The sequence below is a fragment of the Heliangelus exortis genome, chromosome 30, assembly GCF_036169615.1.
Source record: "Heliangelus exortis chromosome 30, bHelExo1.hap1, whole genome shotgun sequence".
In the NCBI taxonomy this organism is placed as follows: domain Eukaryota; kingdom Metazoa; phylum Chordata; class Aves; order Apodiformes; family Trochilidae; genus Heliangelus; species Heliangelus exortis.
Window position 1 is genome coordinate 2,644,977 of NC_092451.1, and position 20,128 is coordinate 2,665,104.

At 52.0% G+C, this 20,128-nt stretch overlaps 2 protein-coding genes and 1 long non-coding RNA gene across 15 annotated transcripts in view; all 3 read right to left on the reverse strand.

The window, feature by feature from the left end:
• The window catches only part of PPP3CC (protein phosphatase 3 catalytic subunit gamma), a 38,487-nt gene extending 33,822 nt beyond the window's left edge, over positions 1-4,665 (reverse strand). For all 4 annotated transcript variants that reach the window (XR_011722981.1, XR_011722980.1, XM_071729256.1 and 1 more), the window contains exon 1: positions 4,362-4,665. Coding sequence is in view for 2 of the 4 variants with exons in the window: in XM_071729256.1 (XP_071585357.1) it covers positions 4,362-4,650 (289 nt within the window). In the remaining 2 variants the exon portion in view is untranslated. The remainder of the gene's footprint in view (positions 1-4,361) is intronic.
• Positions 4,666-5,561: 896 nt separating this feature from the next.
• Positions 5,562-17,480, reverse strand: SLC39A14 (solute carrier family 39 member 14). 5 transcript variants are annotated; one of them, XM_071728874.1, is made up of 11 exons: positions 17,331-17,366; positions 17,225-17,289; positions 14,973-15,248; positions 14,690-14,876; positions 13,749-13,918; positions 10,120-10,242; positions 9,847-10,032; positions 9,392-9,599; positions 8,782-8,966; positions 8,374-8,522; positions 5,562-8,201 (listed from the first exon to the last, which is right to left on the reverse strand). In XM_071728874.1, the coding sequence occupies exons 3-11, from the start codon at positions 15,231-15,233 to the stop codon at positions 8,195-8,197; spliced, it is 1,476 nt and encodes a 491-aa protein (XP_071584975.1). In that variant the 5' UTR covers positions 15,234-15,248; positions 17,225-17,289; positions 17,331-17,366; the 3' UTR covers positions 5,562-8,194. The 5 variants fall into 5 exon arrangements, with proteins under 5 accessions (XP_071584975.1, XP_071584977.1, XP_071584974.1 ...); XM_071728876.1 differs by lacking the exon at positions 13,749-13,918 and adding an exon at positions 11,385-11,554 and having other exon boundaries at positions 17,225-17,480; XM_071728873.1 differs by having other exon boundaries at positions 17,225-17,472.
• Positions 10,249-11,234, reverse strand: LOC139788712 (uncharacterized). Of its 6 annotated transcripts, none has more exons than XR_011722922.1 (4): positions 10,923-11,234; positions 10,748-10,785; positions 10,620-10,676; positions 10,249-10,580 (listed from the first exon to the last, which is right to left on the reverse strand). It is a non-coding gene; the product is annotated as an uncharacterized lncRNA (long non-coding RNA). The 6 variants fall into 6 exon arrangements; XR_011722921.1 differs by having other exon boundaries at positions 10,639-10,696; XR_011722924.1 differs by lacking the exon at positions 10,748-10,785 and having other exon boundaries at positions 10,942-11,234.
• Positions 17,481-20,128: the final 2,648 nt, after the last annotated feature.

Here is a 20,128-nt window from a genome sequence, read left to right on the forward strand (position 1 = left end):
TGGTTCCCTCTTAGCTACAAAACAGCAACATCAAAACCCTAAGCAAGCCCAGGGATGCCACAGAGTATTTCTTCCTCTCAACAATTTTTGTCTTGGAAAAAAAAACATTAAATCTCCCTGAGCCTCCCCTTTGCTTTGCCCCCAATCCCAAAGTTCCTTTGTCCTTGTATCCAAGGCTATAAAAATTCTCTGCAGCTCCCAAACTACTGCAACTGGAGAAAATGCTCAACCAAGCAGCTGAATGGGTTTAAAACAAGGTAGGAAGCACAAACCTTAAAAAAAAAAAAAAAAAAAAGAAGTTTCTGAGAAGCTGCATGCCAGGGAGATGCACAAGCACATGCTCTGAGCTTCCCAACCACTTGGAAGTGGCCCGGGGGGAAAGTTTTCCAAAGCCTCTGGAGACAGGAGCTATTGATCTGATGCTGGTCCTCCTGCAAGAGGGTTTAGCAGTTGGTTATGGTGCTGATCAAAGGATGATTTGGGAGGTCTCTTCCAACCTGGTTTGGATCCTGTGGCTCCTGTCCAAGGCACTGGGAACCTGGCTGAACAAATCCCATGGGATTGGGCTCTGGCAGCATCTCCCCCAGGCTACAAAGGCAGAGAGGGAAGGGAAGCAGTTCCTGATGCTGCTGGAGTTCCCTCCCTCCCAGCAGCAATCCTTAATTAGGTATTAAAGAGATGATCTACAACATTTCTGGGAGGTTCCCCCCAGGAATCAGAGAGCTGAGGTGGAAGAGAACATCCCATCAGGAGTCTTGCAGCCCCCACACACTCCTCAAGTGTCTTCCAGCTGGGAAAGAACAAATTAAGAGAGGCAGAAGTGTGCTTGAGAAAGGATGGCAAAGAGGGGAAGCTTTAGGCACACCCCAACCAAAAAAAAAAAGGGCACCAGATCCTCCTCTCACCATCTCTGTCATGGTGCAAAGCTTTAGTAGCACCCCCAGCTAGGAAATCACTCCAGATGATTTCCTGTGGTTCAGCCAAGGGTCTAAATATCAATTTCCTGGCTTGGTTTGGGGTTTTTTGTAGAGTTTTCTTCATGGTGCAGCTACAAAGGTAGTGAGCTGGGTGGGTTTCCACCCCTCAGCCATGCTCAGGGGGCTTTGGGAAAGATCCCCCCCAGCCCTAATGCTCAGCATCACTTTCCTGGCACACCTTGGAGGCACAATTTGGTGGTGGGATGAAGCAGGAGCACTTCTGGGCAAGGAAAAGCTCTCATGGAAAAAAGAAAAACCCCAAATGTTCAAGTTCTGAGCTTGAACATCCAACCCCTGTGGTCCTGAGCACCAGAGCATCCCAAAGCATCCTGTAAAAATCTGTAAAATGTGCATTTCCCAAGCTGGGGAGCCAGTCTGAGTCTATCTTTGGGTTAAAAAAAATAACCAGCCCTAGTTAATCCCTCAGATTTCCACCCAAGAAGAGCACCAAGTTTGAGGCTGAACAACTCTCAGTTTGCTGCTACTAAAAAGCAGTTCTTGACATCCCCCAAAATGAGAGATTTTTAATCAAGAGCATAAAGTGAGTGAGTAGGAGCTGAAGCCCAAAACTGAGGCAAATGGAAACACTGTATTTCTCCTGCCTAAACATAATTATAGTTAACACTTCTGCAGGGCTCTAGGGATGTAAATATATAGGTTAAACATAGTTAAAATTCTACATCCTACTTAATTGTAGGCATTTCCAAGGGAGTGAAATGAGCTTTTTTATCTGCAGGCTTTAAATTATTAATAACCACCAACAATGTCACCACCTTTCCACAATAATCACAGCCAGGGAAGAAAAAGATTTCTCCCCAGATTTCTAGAGTGTCCCAAACATTCCTGGGGGAAATCAAACCTCCAGGTGATCCCAGGGCTCTTGGAGCCAGCAGGCTCTGGAAAAAAAAACCCCTCAACTTCCACCCCACCTGCTTATTTTTCCATAAATGAGTGGGCAAAGCCCATAAATTGGAAGCCTGAGGAGAAGGGAAGGGGTGGGGAAGGAAGCTGAATCCTGATGGATGAATTCCCTGAACAAGGCCACCTAAAAACACACAGTTTCTTGGGATTTAGCAGATTTATAGTTTGCAGACCTCCAAATCACCCAAAAACAGATCTGGGAATGATCCCCCCCAAATCCATAAAGCCCCTCCAGCTTTATTCCAAGGGGAAAATAACCCACAAAGCAAAAAAAGAAAAAAATAAAACCTCAAAATCCAGGTTGTCCACTTTGCTTTGAGGCCACATCTAAACCATGAGAAGCAAACAAAAAAAAATTTATTAATAATAGAAAAAAAAAATCACTTGGAGCCATCCAGAGAAGGTGGAGCTGGCAGTGTGCATCTCCAAGGTGGAGCACACCTCTGGAAGTCATGGATTTGAACAATTCCTGAAAAAAAAAAAGGCTCCTTTCAGCCTGCAAGGAGAAGGTTGAACAAGGATTGTGTAACTCTGGGTGCTGAGCAAAAAAGTTGAAGGTGGGGAAGGGTCCAAGGATCAATGAGGGCAGAGAAATAGCCATGACAGGAGCCTCCTTCTAATCCAGGAGGTTCTCAGCTAACAGATATTTTTATTTATATTTTTTTTTCTCTCCTCCTTAACTGCTTGGGTGTCTTTCTGCTCTTTGCAAAAATAGGACCTCCTATAATGGGTGCTGGGAGAGGGGAGCCAGCTGGCACCCACCCCGGGGCAGCACAGGAGAGAGGGCTGAGGGGAGGAATAAGGGTTGGGGGAAGAGCAAGGATTTGGGGGTGTCAGGACCAAGGATTTGGGGGGGAAAGAGGCAAGGATTTGGAAAGGGAAGTCCAAGGGTTTGGGGAGGAAACACCAGGAGACTGGGGGGTATCAGGACCAAGGATCGGGGGGGAAAGATAAAGGATTTGGGGGTAGCAGGATCAAGGATTTGGGGAGGGAGGATCAAGGATTTGGGGGTGTCAGGACCAAGGATCTAGGGGGAAAACACCAGGGGGGTATCAGGACCAAGGATGTGGGGACAAAACCCCCAGAATTTGGGGAGGAAAGACCAAGGATTTGGGGGTGTCACGACCAAGGATTTGGGGACAAAACCCCAAGAATTTGGGGAGGAAAGACCAAGGATTTGGGGGTGTCAGGACCAAGGATTTTTGAGGGAAAGACCAAGGATTTAGGGGGTGTGCAGGACACAATCAGGGAGCTGCAGAATGGGGGCACAGAGGGCTCTAAACCACCCCCCCAGTCCTCGGGGGGGGGGAGATGCAAAGCAGGGCCAGGGCAGCCCCCCCTCAGCTTTCCCCAGGATGGGGATCCCCCCCCCCAAAACAAAGTAGAGGTGCTGCCCCCCCCCCTTTGCCATCACCTGCCAGACAGTGCTTGTGTGTCCCTAACAGGGTGGGGGGGCCCTGGTCCATCACCCCCCCAAAAAAAAGGTGGTGGATGGGGGTGGGGGGGATGTTAACCCATCCTCTTAGACCAAGGGTACCCCCCAGTCCAAGCAGGGGCCCCCCCTCCAAAAAAAAAAATCCCAAACCTGCTCCCCAGCCTCCTCTGCAGAGCTTTCTGACACACAAGAGGCGCCCCCCCCCCCCCTCCCCCAAACCTCTCCCTTAGGAAGGTGGGGGGGGTCCCACCGATACACCCCCTCCCCAATCCATCCCCCATCCTGGGGACCCCCCCCCCAAACCCTCTCTTATGGGGGAGGAAGGGGATGCACCGAACTTCCCACCCCTCCCCTCATCCTGGGGACCCCCCCTCACCCTAAACCACACTGAACTCCCCCCAGCCCTCTCTTATAAGGGGGGGGGCCCACCAAGACCCCCCCCCTCATCCTGGGGATCCCCCCTAACCCTCTCTTATAAAGGGGGGGCCACCGAATCCCCCCCGCCCAATCCTCTCTTATGGGGGGGAAGAGCCACGAAACCCCCCCCTCATACTAGGGACCCCAATCTTCTCTTATAAGGGGGGGGCACCGAACCCCCCCCCCCTCCAAATCTTCTTCTTTTATGAGGGGTGGGGGCCACCGAACCTCCCCCCCCCAATCCTCTTTTATGAGGGGCGGGGGGGGGGGGGCACCGAACCCCCCCTCATCCTGGAGACCCTCCCTCCCCAATCCTCTCTTATAAGGGGGAGAGGGGGGCCACTAACCCCCCCCCCCTCATCCTGGGGACCCCCCCCTCAACCTGGGGATCATCCTGAGGACCCCCCCTCACCTCAAATCACGCTCACCCCCCCCCCCCAATCCTCTCTTAGAAAGCGGGGGGAAGGCCCAACGAGCCCCCCCTCCCTTTCCAACCACGGCTCCTTCAGCCCGGGAGTACCCCCCCCAAAAAAAAAAAAAAAAAAGATAAAATAAAATTAAAAAAACAACAACAACAAAAAAAAATCAGCTTTGGCTAAAACCTCCCTCACCTTTGACGATGCGCTCGGTGGTGGGCAGCTTGTTGTGTCCTCGGCCGGACATGATGGTACCGAGTCGGGGGGGGCTCGGGGGTTGGGCTGAACTCCCTTTCCCCTCAGGAAGGAGGGGGGGATACCCCGGGGGTGATCCCGGGCTCCGGGTTCTTTTGGGTGCCCCGGAGGCGATGGGAAGGCCCCTCCTGTCGCTGCCCCCTCCCCCGCCGCCACACCGCCCTCCCCCTCCTCCTCCTCCTCCGCCGCCGCCGCTGGGGCCTGCGCAGCAATGGCTTCCGGACGCCATCTTGGGAGGGGAAGGGGCGGTTGCTAAGCGACGGGGGAAAGGGGAAGGGGGGGGTAAGATGGCGGCGAGGCCTCTGGGGTGGGGAAGTATTGGGGGGGGGATGCAGGTTCTGGGGTTTTGGGGAGGGTGAGGGGAGTGTTGGGGATGGGGATATGGATACAGACAGACGGACACGGCTTGTCCCCTCGTGTGAGGGGGGTGAGGGGTCCTGAGGTGGTGGGGGGAGAGGGGAGAAAGGAGGGAGAAGGGAAGGGAGGGGGGAGAAGGAAGAAGGAAGAAGGAAGAGGGAAAAGGGAGGAAAAGGGAGGAGGAAAAGGGAGGAGGAAAAGGGAGAAGGAAAAGGGAGAAGGAAAAGGGAGAAGGAAAAGGGAGGAGGAAAAGGGAGGAGGAAAAGGGAGAAGGAAAAGGGAGGAGGAAAAGGGAGGAGGAAAAGGGAGGAGGAGGAAAAGGAAGAAGGAAAAGGGAGAAGGAGGAAAAGGAAGAAGGAAAAGGGAGGAGAAAAAAGGAGGAAAAGGGAGGAGAAGGGAGAAGGAAAAGGGAGGAGAAGGGAGAAGGAAAAGGGAGGAGAAGGGAGAAGGAAAAGGGAGAGGGAGAAAGGAGAGGGGAGGAGGGAGAGGATAGAGTATAAAATAAATATAGTAAAATAGAAAAAATATAATAATCTATAAATATATGAAATATTAATGTAATAAAATATAGTAAAAAATTAAAAATCTGTTTTTTTAATCAGATGAAGAAGGGCTTTTCACCCTCAGCAGCCATTGGGGGCCGTCAGTGCCATCTTCTGTCGGGCTCCATGCACTGCAGAGAAATCAGGGCTGGGAACCAGGATTGCATCACCCAACCCTTCCCCTTGGAAAAATCCTCAACCAGCCTGGGATTGCTGCTGCCAGAGCACTCTCCTCACCCTCTTGTCATTACAGAATATATTTTATTTATGGAATTTTGACAAAGAACCTTACAATTCACGTGACATTAAGTTAATGCTCTTTTTTTTTTTTTGTTTCGACGCCGTCTCTCTTCTGAACAACACCTGAGTTATTGAAATACTGAGATGGAACTTGGACAGGGGAAGGAAAACACGGATGAAAAAATAAAAAGAACCCATAAAGCAGCTCAGTTTGGGTAGTTTTCCCTCCTCCTCCCTCCCCCAGGTGGGTACCCGAGTCAGGGATGAGCTTTCTCCCATCTTTTGGTGGAGGGAGGGTCCCTCCCAGCCAGGAGTTTTGTTTCTTTGAAGGTTTTTTTTTTGTTTCTTTCAGCCCCTTTGCCCCAAATCTCTGTGTTGCACCTTTCTCAGTGGGCAAGAAGCGAGGTTCAACTTGAAATGAGAAGATGTTGGACTTAGGATCCCCTCCGTGTGCCAAGTAGCCCATTCCTGCTCCGAGGTAGCCACACATCAGCCCTGGCCCTGTTTTCCAGCTCTTGGGGACCTCCCAGGTATGGTTTGTAGTGTTCTTGCTGTCCCCAAGGGGCCAGGCAAGGAGATTTCCCTCCTTTCTCCTCCAAAACCCAGAGGTTTTTCCATCTCTGCTCCAGGGCCATGGTTGCCCCTTTGGAGAGCTGCCAAGTTGCTTGATGTTCTCCAAATTCTTCCTTGAGAGAGAAAAGGGCACATGTGCCCTTTCCAGAGGGCAGGGTTTCTCCACATCCAGTGAGCCAGATGGGTCCCTCTCTCCAGGGAATTTCTGATGCCACTTTCCTCCTGATTGCTGGGGAAAAAAAAAAAAAAAAAAAAAATCCCTCCAAAAAAAAAAACAACCCAAAACCATGGGTGACAACCAGGAGGTGCTGGGTGCTGCTGCTTCCAGGTGGAGGTATCAGTGACTTAGGATGACCAAGAGGCACTGCAGAGGGAATAAATCAAAGCCCATCCTCTCCTTGGAGGCATCACCCACAGCAGAAAGGTCCCTGTGGTACCTCTGGGTGCTCCTGAGAAGGCTTTGTGCTCCTCCCCATGTTGATTTTCAACCTTCTGGGTGCCAAGGGGACAATGGCAAAGCCACGGGGAGCAGAGGAGCTGATCCAGGAGGGTGCTGGCAGTGCCACATCTCAATTTGGGGACAAGGAGCCTCAGAGGAACATCAGGTGGTACCTAAGGCACCCCAGGGTGGTGCTGAGCCATTTCTCTTGTGACAGGAAGGATAAAAAAAAACCCCAAAACTGTCCCTCTGAGCCCAGGTGACACACACACAAAAAAAGACACCTGGTGACAAGCCACCCCCAGCACCAAAGGACATCCTGAAGCCATCAGCACCATCCTTCACCCCCACCCAGCACCATACCCACCACCTGCTGAGCAGGGTGGCCACAACCTCAGCCCTTTGGGGTGCAGGGGAAGGTTTAGGGGTGCAGGGGGGGGGGGTGAGGATACCTGGAGCAACACAGGGGGGACACAACATTATCAATATGATAATAATTCCATTCACCTAGTGAATCTGGGGGAAGCCAGCCCAGAAGCAGAGCTGCTGAGTGCCTGCAACACCCTTCCCTGGCTACTCCTTAAGGCTGGAAAACACACAACCTGAAGAGGTTCACAGTCTTGGTTTGGATTTCTTGTTTGGTTTTTTTGTTTTTTTGTTTTTTTTTTTTTCTGGTTTTTGTTTTTGGTTTTTTTTTTTAAAAACACCCCCACCCCCATCACCCCCCCCCCTCAGCAGCATCACAAAACTGGTGTCTGCTCCCAGGTGTCAGCTTGGTCACAGTGTAGGGACTGATCCCCTGCCCTGATGGAAGGAAAAGGGCTTTTTGTTTTCCTCCCTACCCCAAAAAAAAAATAAAAAAATCAACCAAGCAGAGCAGAGACCTAAGGGAGGTCAGGGCTTCCTGCCAGTCCAAGCCAGACTGTGGTTTGGTGTCCTCTGCTCCCCCCAAAATGTGCTTTCAGTGTAAACCCTCTTCACCCTGGCTCTTCCCAGGGCATTTTTGAGGCAGAATGGGAACAAATCCAAAGGTGGCTTCCAGAGGCTCCATCCTGAGGGCAGCTCCAGGTGATGCTCAGCCTCCTCCTCTTCCTCCCTGCTCAGGGAGCTAGCTCAGCCTGCTGGCTACTTCCAAGGAGGGTCCATCCTGGTCTGCAGATTCCAGAATGCAGGATACCACCTCCCAATGCAGGAGGGAAATGCCAGCTCCTTGTGTGACACCAGCAAGTCCCCTTCTCAGCAGTGGCACTTGGCATTTGTCCCCTGGGAGCTGAGTGGGCAGAGGCAGCTGGCGGCCAGCGCTAGCCCTGTATCCATCCCCCCCCTCCCCAAACCCTTTCCTGATCCCAAAAAGAAGTCAGGAGAGCATCATCCCACTGCTCCAAGCACAAGGAAAGGAGCAACACAGCTCCTGTTTCCCAACTCCATCCTTCCCAGGAGGTGAGAAGGGATAGGAGGTTGGGAAGAGATGCTCTGGTCAGTTGAGTCGTCCAGCAAAGGGGATGAAGGTGTCCTCCTCCCCCCCACCCTTAGCTTTAAACCAAAGTAAAGTGAAGTCTGTGGAATAGCTTCCAAAGCAATGCCTCTTCTGTAGTGTGGTGTCAGTGCCTGCACAGGGACCATCAGATGCTTGCAGCAGAAAAAAAAAAAAAAAAAAAGGAATAGTTCTTTGCTCCCCTCCCTCCCCCCCCAAAAAAAAAAAAAAGGAAAAATTAAAAAACGGAGAAAAAGGAAAAAAAACAAAAAAAAACAAAACCAAAGGGAAAAACTGGAGCAGGGCTGTGAGTCAGGGTGGTCCTACCCAATCTGGATCTGGCCAGAGTAGGTGGTGAGCAGCACCATGATGGTGAAGCCCGTCAGCAGCCCCGCGTTCTGGATGGCAAAGGTGATGAGAGCACTGCCTGTGCCCTTCTGCTCATCCTCCCGACTGACCTCGTTCATCTCAGGGAACTGCAGAGAGGGGAAACAAAAAAAAAAGAGAGGGATGGGGGGGCTGAGAGATGGGAGCAACTCCCACCTTCTCCCTGCTTCCCACCATCCCAGGAAATATTCCCCACCCAGTGGAGGGCCCGGGAAGCAAAGCAAAGCAGAGATGAACTCCAGCGTTGAGCAGCAAATGTCTTGAGAGCTCTTCCAAGCCAAGCTAAAAAATTATTCCCCTTCCCAGACAAAAATCCCACTGGAGCAGCCCTTGGAGCTCCTGATTTACCATGTCAGCCAGAGCTATGTAGAGGAACATCCCTCCAGCCAGAGCAAAGATCCAGTTGGCAGAGAAGTGGCTGCCGGCCACGATGCCGAAGGCCAAGCCCACGTAGCAGCAGCAGGCAGAGATGAAGTTAAAGAAGAGAGCTTGGCGGATGGTCATCCCAGCATTCAGCAGGATAACAAAATCCCCTGTGGGAGAAGAAGATGAGGAAGATGAGGAGGAAGGGCAGCAGCACGGGGACAGCACCGAGGTCAAGCGCGGGGCTCCCTGTGCCCGCCGGCGCCGAGCGTCGACCGCAGCATAAATTTGGCCATTCCAACCCAAACCTCTGCCCTCCTCCCCTCCTCCCAACCCAACGGAGGTGTTGGGTTGTTGCTTTGTGGGTTTTTTTATTTTATTTTCCCCTTCTTCAGATGTCTCCATCTAAATTTAAACCTCAGACATCATATTACCACGTTATTTTTAGAGTGGCGATTACTCAGTGCAGCTCCCAGCCTCGCCTCCCCCCTCCACCCTTATTTATTCCACCCCACGTTTGTTTTTCCCTCTTGAGACAAAAAAAAAAAACCAGCAAAATAAGGGTGGCAAAGCCCTGGAGGGGGGGCTCACATACCCAGCTCGTGGGGGAACTCCTCGCAGAGGATGGCAACCGAGGTGCTGATCCCTTGGAAGACGGAGACGGTGAAGGAGGCCCCGATGGCCAAGCCATCGATGAAGTTGTGGAGGCCATCACTCAGGGTGATCATCCAGGCCAAGGTGCCAATGTCAGAGTACCGAACCTCCTTCAGCCAGTAACAGGCACTCTGAGAAGCCTGCAGGTCCTGCCAAGGCACCCCAAAACCAAAGGGTCAGCACCCAGATATCAGGGGGGGTCTCCAAGCCCTCCACCACCCAGGAGAACCCACCCTTTCCATGCATGAAATCCTCCCCGAGCTGCTTTCTTTCCACCACCCGTGGAGGGTTTGGTCAGGGAGGGTTTCAAACCTCCTCTTTTCCAAAAGAAAATGGTTTTGTTAAAAAAAATGGTTCTGTTGCCATGTCCCCCCTCCCTCGGGAGGAAGCACTCACCTGGACAGAGAGGGAGCCCACCACAACCTTCTCATCCCCAGAGGGGTTCTTGCACTCCAGCTCATTGGTTCTGGGTGGGATCATATGGTCCAGGTCCCCATTCTGCAGCTTCTCAGTGACTCCCTCATCCTGATCCTTCTTGGATGGCAGAGCCTCGGGGCCATAGTGGCTGTGGCCGTGGTGATGCTGCAGGACAGGGGCACCCATGGGTGTCAGCCACCTCGGCCACCCCTTCCCTTCCCCACCCCAGCAACACCCTTTGCTCAGCCTCACCTGGTCCTTCTGCTTCAGGAGCATCTTCAAGACTTTCTCAGTGAAGAAGAAGAGGTAGAAACCCCCAAAGACCACGGCTGACTTGGAAACATAATAATCTTCCTGAGGGTTGAAGCCAAATGCCTGCAGGGAAAAGGGGACAGGAGAGGGGACTGAGGAAGCATCTCCAGCAATGTCCTTCAGCTGCCTTCACCCTGGCTCTGGGACACAGCTTCAGCTCTGGGACAAATCTTCAGCTTTGGGGCAAATCTTCAGCTCTAGGACAAACCTGCAGCTTTGGGATAAACCTTCAGCTCTGGGATAAACCTTCAGCTCTTGGGACAAGCATTCAGCTCTGGGACAAAACTTCATCTCTTGGAACAAATCTTCACCTCTAGGACAAACCTTCAGCTCTGGGACAAACATTAAGCTTTGGGACAAACTTTCAGCTTTGGATAAAAACCTTCAGCTCTAGGACAAAACTTCATCTTTGGATAAAAACCTTCAACTCTGGGATAAACCCTCAGCTTTGGACAAAACCTTCAGCTCTGGAACAAACCTTTAGCTCTGGGACAAACCTTCAACTTTGGATAAAAACCTTCAGCTCTGGGATAAACCTTCAGCTCTTGGGACAAGCTTCAGGACAAACCTTCAGCTCTGGGACAAATGTTGAGCTTTGGGACAAACCTTCAACTTTGGATAAGAAGCTTCAGCTTTGGGACAGACCTTCAGCTCTGGATAAAAACCTTCAGCTTTGGACAAACCTTCAGCTTTGGACAAAAACCTTCAGCTCTAGGACAAAACTTCACCTTTGGATAAAAAACCTTCAGCTTTGGGACAAACCTTCATCTCTGGACCACCTCTGTGCCTTCTGCCCTCTCTTTCAGCAGCATCTGCTTTGGGGGTGAACTCAAAAAACCCTTTTAATCTCCTTTTGTCCCCCAAGGCAGTGGTTCCACCACCCCACAGGGGGGAAAACCAGCCTGAGAAAACCTCTGCCCAAATCCAACCTTCCTGCAGGGCTCGGGAAAACAACCAACCAAAGTTTCTCCACTCCAAGCATCCCGAGGTATCCCTGGAGCGTTTCCTTTCCAACCAAAGGGATGAACCCCCAAGCTCCTGAGTGATTCCAACCTCCATACCTCTCTCCGGGCTCCCTTTTGACGCCGCCTTCCCCTTTTTTTCCAGCCAAAACAAACCAAAAAAAAAAAAAAAACCAAAAAACCAAGAAAACAGCCCCCGAGAGACAGAGAGAAAAAGGACGGAGCCGCCGGTCCTCACCCTACCTCGGGAATGAGCTGGAAGAGGGCGTTGGAGTAGAGAGTTCCAATCGCCAGAGCTATGAAGTAGAGGAGCAGTCTCTTGTAAAAGGTCTTCTTCATGAAGGGCACCACGCTGGCTCCCACCAGGGAGCAGAGGGAGATGACAGTGACACAGAGGAAACCGTAACCCCAAACTGGGGGTTGGGTGTGTGTGTGTGTGGGGTGTGTGTGTGTGTGTGTGTGTGCCAAACCCACCCCGGGGAAAAGGGTTGTGGAGGGTAAAAAGAAAACAAATAAAAAAAAAAAAAGGAGATCAACGTGGGGAAAGAGGGAAAGGGATCCCCAGGGAAAGGAAAGAGAGAGGAGGGAGGGGAGAGAGAAATGGACATTGATTAGTGATTGTTCCTTCATCCGGCGTTGGCTCAAGAGGGGGGGACCCGGTGCTGAGTGGCTCTGGAAAGAGGAATTTGGAAAGGGTGGGAGGGAAATCCCCCCTCCAACCAACCAGGAGAAAACCATGGAAGTTTGGAGCTGAGTTTCAGCAGCTTTTCAGAGCTTTGGGGACATTGGGTGGCTGTCCCAGTGCCACGGAGCACCCAGGTTGTGTGTGTGTGTGTGTCCCCCCCTCTCCTGAGCATCCCAGACGCTCCACCCTGGGGTCCCCATCCTGGGGCTGCTGGCCAGGGTGGAGCGTGCAGACAGAATTCCTGAGATCAGGAAACTCAGGTGTTTGGTTTGTACCTTCAGCAAATAAAAAAAAAAAAAAAAAAAAAACCAAAAAACCACAGTCCTGGAGTTGAAAAAAAATAAAATAAAACAAAAGAAATCATCCTTGCACCCAAACGAACCAGAGCGCAGCGATGGTGCTGGGAGCTCCCTGCTGGAAAATGTGGAATTTTTTTAAATTTTATTTTAAATCAGGAGCTTGGATCCAGCTCACCAACCCCTGGGTTTCCAGAGTGTCCAATGTGTGGGTGGATTTGTTCAACTCCGGAACTGTGCAATTACAAGACAATTAATTTGGAATCTGTTGGCCCCATCAGAGCACCAGGAAACCTCAGAGCTTGTGGGAACATCATCCAGGGAAGGGAAAAGAGAGGGGAAAAAAAATGTAAAAAAAAGGGGAAGGGGGCAATTAAAATATTATTATAATATATATATATAAAATACATGTGTTTCTATATTTTGTATATATAAATATATAAAGGGGGCAGTTAAAATATTAAATATTTAAAATATATATGTTTATATATTATATATAAATATATAAAGGGGCAATTGAAATGTAATATATATAAAATATATGTTTATATATTATATATAAATATATAAAAGGGGCAATTAAAATGTTATATATGTTTTTATAGTACATATAAAATATATAAAGGGGGCAATTAAAATATTAATATATATAAAATATAGATGTTGATATATTGCATATATAAAAATAAAGGGCAATTAAAATATTATGTATAAGATATATATGTTTTTATATTACATATAAAAGTATATAAAAGGCAATTAAAATATATATAATATAGCTATAGATATGTTTTTATATTACATATAAAAGTATATAAAAGGGGGCAATTAAAATATTATAATTGATAAAATATATAAATATGTAAAGTGTGCAAATGTGTAATAATAATTTAATAAATATTAAAATTATTTTAAATATATTAAAGGGCGTAGATAGAATATTGTACTGTATTAAATATATAAATATATAATATATAATATATGAATATATAATATAAATATATAAATATATAAATATATAATATAAATGTATGAATATATAATATATAATATAAATATATAAAATATATAATATATAAATATATAAATGTATGAATATATAAAATATATGAATATATGAAATATATGTATGATGCGAGATATAAAATATATAAATATATTTATATATAAATATAAATAATAAGTATGAAAATTATTTCAATAAATATATAAAAGGGACAAGTACAATACTAAATCATAAAAATATATAAAATATATAAACATATTAAAATACGTAAAGATATATAAATATATATTATAACAATATTTTAACAAATATAAAAATTATTTTAATAAATACATAAAAAAAGGGAGGACAATTAAAAATATCCATGAAGAAAGCTGTGGATAAAGCTGCTCCTCCTCTCTCTTTCCACCCCCTGCCTCTTCCCTGCCCACTTCCCACAACCCAGGAATTTAAATTTCATTCCCTTTCCAAACCAGGAGCTGGGATCCAGCGGGCGGAACCCAACCCTCCCGAGGGAAGTTGGGGGGGAAAAAAAAACCCCTGGGGGCTGCCCTGAAGCTCGGGATTTTTCAGGATGGAGGCGGAAAAGGTGCCTGGAGAGAGGCAGAGGAATTTTCTACCTCTGGGATGAGCTGGAAGAGCGCGTTAGAGAGCAGCGAGCCGATGGAGAGGGCGATGAAAAACGTGAGGACCCGGCTGAAAAAAGGCTTCCTGGTACAGGCTACAACGAAGACTCCGAGCAGGGAGGCCACGTTAATCATGGATACACTGAGAAAACCAAAGCCCCACACTGTGGAATGAGAAAAAAAATTAAAAAAAAAAAAAATAAAAAAAAAAACCAGAGCCAGACGTTACCGAGGCTCTCGGGATCCGCTCGGGGGTTGCTCGGGGAAAATCGGAAGGGATGGAGTCTCCGGGTGGGTGGAAAAAAATAAAAAAATAGGGTGGTTCTAGGGGAAGGGATTTCCAGGATTTTCTCTCTCGTTGGTTTGTGCTTCAGCTGGGACAAATTGGTGGATTTGGGTTGGAAGGGACCCTGAAGCTCAACCCCTGCCATAGGCACGGACACTTCCCACTAAATCAGCTCCTTAAAAACATCCAGGGATGGATGGGGCTTCCTCCCAGGGTCTCCCCACCCTCGTGGTGAAAAGCTTCTTTTTATTTTTTCTTTTTTTTTTTTTTTGCAGGTGGGAAAAGCCACGGGAAGACTGGGAAAAAGTTTTCCCTCAGCCAGCCACGTGGTGTGGGAAAAGCTCAGGGCAGCTGCTCCAACACCTCGGGAATCCTCACGGGATGCAGGGAAGATCCCTAAGGATCAGCAGCTCCAACGTCACCCCATGGCACCACCCACACCAGCACCCTGGCTGCAGGGGACAAAGCCACAGCACCAACCATGCCAGGGAAAACCCATCCTGCTGCAGGTAGGCTGCCTCCTCTCCTCTCCTCTCCTTCTGGAATGGGAATCAGCTATCCCCAGGTTTTGGGATGCCTTGTCTTCCCGAGCTCAGTTTCCAGGGTTTTTCACCACCACCACCCCCACCACCTTGGTTTTCCTGCTTACCTTCTGCTGAGCTGGGTCTGGTTTCCTCAGTCTGCTCATTTTCCTCATTTTCCAAGTTTTCAGAGGCACAGGCTCTGGATTCCAGCTGCTGCAGGATGGTGGGGCAAAATTCCTTGAATTCCCTGCTCCCCAGGGCAGAGCCCTCGCTCAGGTTGTGGATGGTGAAAAGCTCCAGGGAGCTGAAACACTTTGGGGTGGGAAAAAAAAAAAATTAAAAAAATAAAAAAAAGGACAGGAAAATGACTTGAGACTCTGGGGGGGTTCTGCAGAACCCCTGCTTTACCTGGGAGAGATTCCTTCTTTTCTGGGATTCCTGGGAGATGTTGGAATGTCCCACCCCAACATCCAAACGATTCAGCAGAGCTTTCAGCTGCTTCAGGCTGAGGGTTTCACTCTCCCCATAACGCTGGAGGAGATCCTGCAGGAAGGAGGAAGCTGAGAGGGATGATCCCAAGGTGTCCCTGCCCCCCAGGATCCCCGGGAATGGGAGCAGGGAGAGCAGGAGGAGCAGGCAGCAGCCCCGGGGGGCTTCACTGGGGATCATGGTGCTTCAGGGATGCTGGAAGAGAAAAAACAAACTGGGATTAGCTTGGAATTGTCAGGTTTGGAAAGGACCTTAAAGAGCAGCCAGGTCCCAACTCCCTCAGAGCCTCATCCAGCCTGACCTTAAAAAATTCCAGGGCTGGATGAGGCTTCAGCATCCCCAGCAGCTCCAACCACCACTCACCCACCCCACAGATCCATGGAGACAGTGGATTCCTTCCCAAAAAAATATTTTTTTCTCCCCTGATTTCTTCCCCACCCACTCCCCCAAAAATAATAATAATAAAAAACTAAAATAATAATAAAAAATAAATTAAAAAAAATTTCTTCCCCTGGGCAGGGGGGACACACCAGACCCTAGGGGGGGCCTCAACATCTTTTCAGGAGCAACACAAGACCCCCAGCACCCCCTCCCCAAGCACCTTGAGGTTCCTGGGGCAGAACAGAGGGATCCAAATCCATCCCCCCCACCCCCTGCCACACGAAGACCCCGTTGGGTCCCCTTTGTGCCACCAGGGCCGGGGACATTTGCCCCTTTTGGGGCCAGCAGGCTGGGGTTTGGAGGACAAAGCAGCCCAGGGGCCAGAGGTGGCCTTTTCCTGAGGTTATATTTTAACTGGGATAATGACACCAATCCGGGTCCCTTCCCAGCCTCGGCTGTGAATGCTTTTATTGTATTTACCCAGGTTCAATCCTTGCCCTCTCTGCTCTTTTCATCCCAGCTGGGAAATCAATAAAAGTGGGGTGGGAACTGGGGTTCACACCCCCCCCCCCCAGCACACCTGGGGTGCAAAGCAATGGGGTTTGGGGAGGGGAAAAAAAAAAAATAGAGGCCAAGCACGACCTGCACGTCCCCCACGGGCAAGCTGGATGGAAAAACTGGGAATTCCCAAACAGAAAAGAATTCACCCTCCCCAGCAGCTGCCTCATTCCCAAAGCCAGGTTTGGGACACATATTCACACACATTCCTGGGTTTTCCTTCTCAGGGTTTGTACCCCTAAAGGATGGTTCCTGCCCCCCCAAAAAATCCAGGGCCACTTCCATCCCAGCTCTGCTCTGGGATGGGACCACGCTCAGCCCCAGTTTCCAGATTTCAGTCTCCTCCAAAAGCAAACCCAAGACATTTTTGATGTCCAGCCAAATGATTGTTCTGAAAATAACCTTGAGCTGCCTTGGGGAGAGGCACCCTGCTGCACCCTGCAGGACCCCTGTCCCCCAAATCCCAGGACCCCATCCCCTTTTTCTCCAGAACCCTCACATTCCAGCAGGTTTTACAAGCTTCCCACCACTTTGCCAGCTTTGTTTGGAGCTTTGAGCCTCCTCCTGCCAGGGCTTAGCTGGGATGCTTTAGCTTAACCCCTCTCTTCCCAAAACAAGGCAAGGAGAGGGGATGGTACCGGGGTTGGGGGGACCTGGGGGATCCCCCATCCCATATCCCACCCTTCCTAATCCCACCTCTTCCACCCCAGCTTGCCACGTGGGATATCTGGGTGGCCAGTGACTCCTCCAAGGTACACAGGTGCTGGCACCCAGCCCAGGGTGGCAAAGGCCTGGGATGGGGACACAGTGGCTGCTTTTTCCCTTCTCCATTCCAGACCAGTGCTCCCAGTATCCCACTCCTCCCCCTGCCCGGGTGACACCGAGTGACCCCGTGCCGAGGCACCCAGCTGCCAAAACCAGAGGGTTTCTCCCCAAACTGGGCACACCCAGGGCTCGAAAACCAAAACTTTGGCTGCCAGAAGAAAAGGCAGGAGAGGTTTTGCGGGCAGAGCTGCAAAAATAAAAAACCCCAAACGAGTTGGAAGAGAAAGGGGGTGAAGGAACGAGGACAACTTTGGGGTGGGGGTTCCCCAGGGTGAGCCAGATGGGTGCCAGACACATCCCCCAGCAATCCCTCATGGGGTTTCTCCATTTCCCCCCCCAGAAAAGCAAAGACCCCCCCCCCTTTTCCCTCCCCAACCCCAACCCCAACCCCTCCTGCCTTCTGCTGCCTTCAAGGACGTCCTTGTCACCATCCAAGGGACGTGTCGGGGTCTCGGGGGATGGGTCGGGGTCCCTTAGGATGCGTCTGGGAACCCGCAGGATGTGTCAGGGAACCCGAGGGATGCGTCAGGGAACCCGGGGCCCCGCGGTTCTGGTTCAGCCCAGTAGCCTGCCCTACTTTTATCACCGCCGGGGCAGAGGGAACAAAACCTCCGTCACGGGGAGGGGATGCCCGGGAGGGGACGTGCCCGGGAGCGATGCCCGATGGTGACGAGGAGGAGCTGCCAGGCAACCCCCCCCCCTTCTTCTCCCATTCCCATCTCCCTCCTGGGGGTTTCAGCTCTCAGGGATCACCCAATTCCAGTTAAACCCCAACCCCCCCCCCCCCTTGTTCCCGTCTTTCTCCCTGCCAGGGGGAAGGTGACGTTGGGAACAAAAAGCAGCGGCCAAGCTCAGCCTGACCCCGGCCACGTCAGCCCCGTGCCAGGCGCTTCCCGAAATCCCACAAAGCTGGAAAAAGGGGGAGGGGAAAGGGTCCCTGCACCCCCTCCCTCCTGCCCAAAGCGGTTTTGCTTCCAGCGATCCACGATATCGCTTCGGAGCAGAATCCGGACCACGGGTTCGGCAGCCCCGGAGGGGGAGGAGGTGTCCACACGGATTCCTGGCTCCCCCGGGATGTTCCCCATGATTTTCTCATCCCTTTATCTCCCCCCAGGACCCCCCCGGTCCTGCCCCACTCTCCCCATACCGGACCGGACCTGCCCTATCCCTGCACCGGCTCCCGAACCCCCAGCCGGACCTTAACCCCAGCCCCACAGCTCACACCCATGGGGCCGGACCCCACAGCTCGGTCCATCGCACCAGAACCGGGTCCATCGCCCCACGACTGGGTCCATCGCCCCACGACTGGGTCCATCGCCCCACAACTGGGTCCATCGTCCTACAACCGGGTCCATCGCACCACAACCGGGTCCATCGCACAACCGGGTCCATCGCACCACAACCGGGTCCATCGCCCAAAACCGGGTCCATCGCACCCACAACGGGTCCATCGCACCACAGCCGGGTCCATCGCCCCACAGCCGGGTCCATCGCACCACAACTGGGTCCATCGCACCAGAACCGGGTCCTCTGCCCCACAACCAGGTCCATCTCCCCACAACCGGGTTCATCGCACCAGAACCGGGTCCATCGCCCCACAACCGGGTTCTCTGCTCCACAACTGGATCCATCGCACCAGAACCGGGTCCATCATCCCACAACCACCTCGTCCTCCCCAGACTGACCTTCACCCTCACCCGCTCCCAGACCCCACGGGTGACTCCCAGACGAGCCCCACAGTCACCCCCACCCCCTCTGACCGAACCGGGACCCCAAACCCGGTTCCTACGCCCGCTCCCTGCATCCTCTCCTCCATCCCCGGCTTCGGGGCCGCCCCCGCTCCCTCCCCCGCCCGCTTTCCCGGGGGGCTCCATCCCCACAGGCGCTTCCCTTCCATTCCCATTCCCCTTCCCATTCCCTGGCCCGGCCGGGCCTGGCCCTACCTCCCGGTCCCGCTCCCGGTCCCGGTCCCCGCTCCGGCTCCGCTCCGGGTCCGCTCCGGGTCCCGCTCCCGGCACGGGGCGCAAGCGCGGCCGGCGGCACGGGGAGCGCTCCCATTGGCTGAGGGGCAGAGCAGAGCGCTCCCATTGGCTGACGGGCACCGAGGAGCGCTCCTATTGGTCAGACGGCACAGCAGATCCCGCCCCTTCAGCGCGGAGCATGGGGGAGAGCGAGGGGGGGGGAGCAGGACCCCCCCGAACCCGAACCCCCCCCCCGAACCCGAACCCCTCCCGAACCCCCTCGGAGGGGACAGCGCAGCCCATGGACCCCCCCACGCGCTCCTTGGGGGGTTCATGGCACTGCAGAGCCCCCCCCCGGGCGGCATTTTTGGGGGGTCCTGAGCACCCCCGGACCCTCCCCCCCCAATTCAGTGCCCCCCCCCCGGGTACCTGGGGTACCCCCCAGACCCCCACTGAACATCCGCAAGGGTGGGGGGCACTGCAGTGACACCCCCCCCCCCCAGTACCCTTTGGGGATGTGGGGCACCCCTGGGACCCCCCCCAGAACACTGAGACAGGACCCCGAGACCCCCCCTGGGACCCCCCCGCCGGCACTCTTTGGGATCGTGGGGTACCCCTTAGATCCCCCAGCACCCTGAGACCCCCCCCAGTACCCCCCGACCGCCCCCCCTCAGCACCCTTGAGACCCTCCCCCCGCCCCCTTAGACCCCCCCCAGTACCCCTGAAACCCCCCCAGTACCCCCAAACTACCCCCCCCCAGCACCCCCTGGGGTCGTGGGGTACCCCTGAGACCCCCCCCCCCCCAGCACCCTTTGGGGTTGTGGGGTACCCCTGGGACCCCCCCTAGAACCCCTGAGACCCCCCAGCACCCCTTAGACCCCCCCCCAGCACCCTTTGGGGTTGTGGGGCACCCCTGGGAACCCCCCTCGGCACCCTTGAGACCCCCCCCAGCACCCCTGAGACCCCCCCACAGGTACCAAGCACCCCTGAACCCCCTCCCCCAGAAAAAAGGGCACTGAGCAGACCCCCCCCTGACCCTCAGGCACCTTTTGGGGCACTAAACCCCCCCCCTCCCCAAAGACCCTGGGGTGGGAGGAGGTGGGGGCAACAAAAAAAAAAAAAAAAGGAAAAAAAAAACCCAAATTTCACCCCAAGCTGCCAAAGTCCGATGGGAGCAACAAATAATTAAAAAAAAAAAAAAAAAAGGGATAAAATCTGCTCCTGGGAAAAAGGTGAATGATTAACCCAGGCCATGGAAGTGTCCCCCTCCTCCCCCCCCATCCAAAAAAAAAAAAAAAAGAATCAGGACCCCCCCCTAAAAAAATAAAACCCCCAAAACCTCTTCACCCC

What these genes read in the sequence shown, in the direction of transcription:
- SLC39A14 (XM_071728876.1), bottom strand. Translation starts at nt 15,233, where the DNA reads ATGATCCCCAGTGAAGCCCCCCGGGGCTGCTGCCTGCTCCTCCTGCTC. An exon ending in CAGACCCAGCTCAGCAGAAG is followed by an intron (nt 11,555 to 14,689) that starts GTAAGCAGGAAA and finishes CCCAACCCCCAG; the next exon opens with TTTGGGGTTACGGTTTCCTC. An exon ending in ACATAGCTCTGGCTGACATG is followed by an intron (nt 8,523 to 8,781) that starts GTAAATCAGGAG and finishes CCCTCTCTGCAG; the next exon opens with TTCCCTGAGATGAACGAGGT.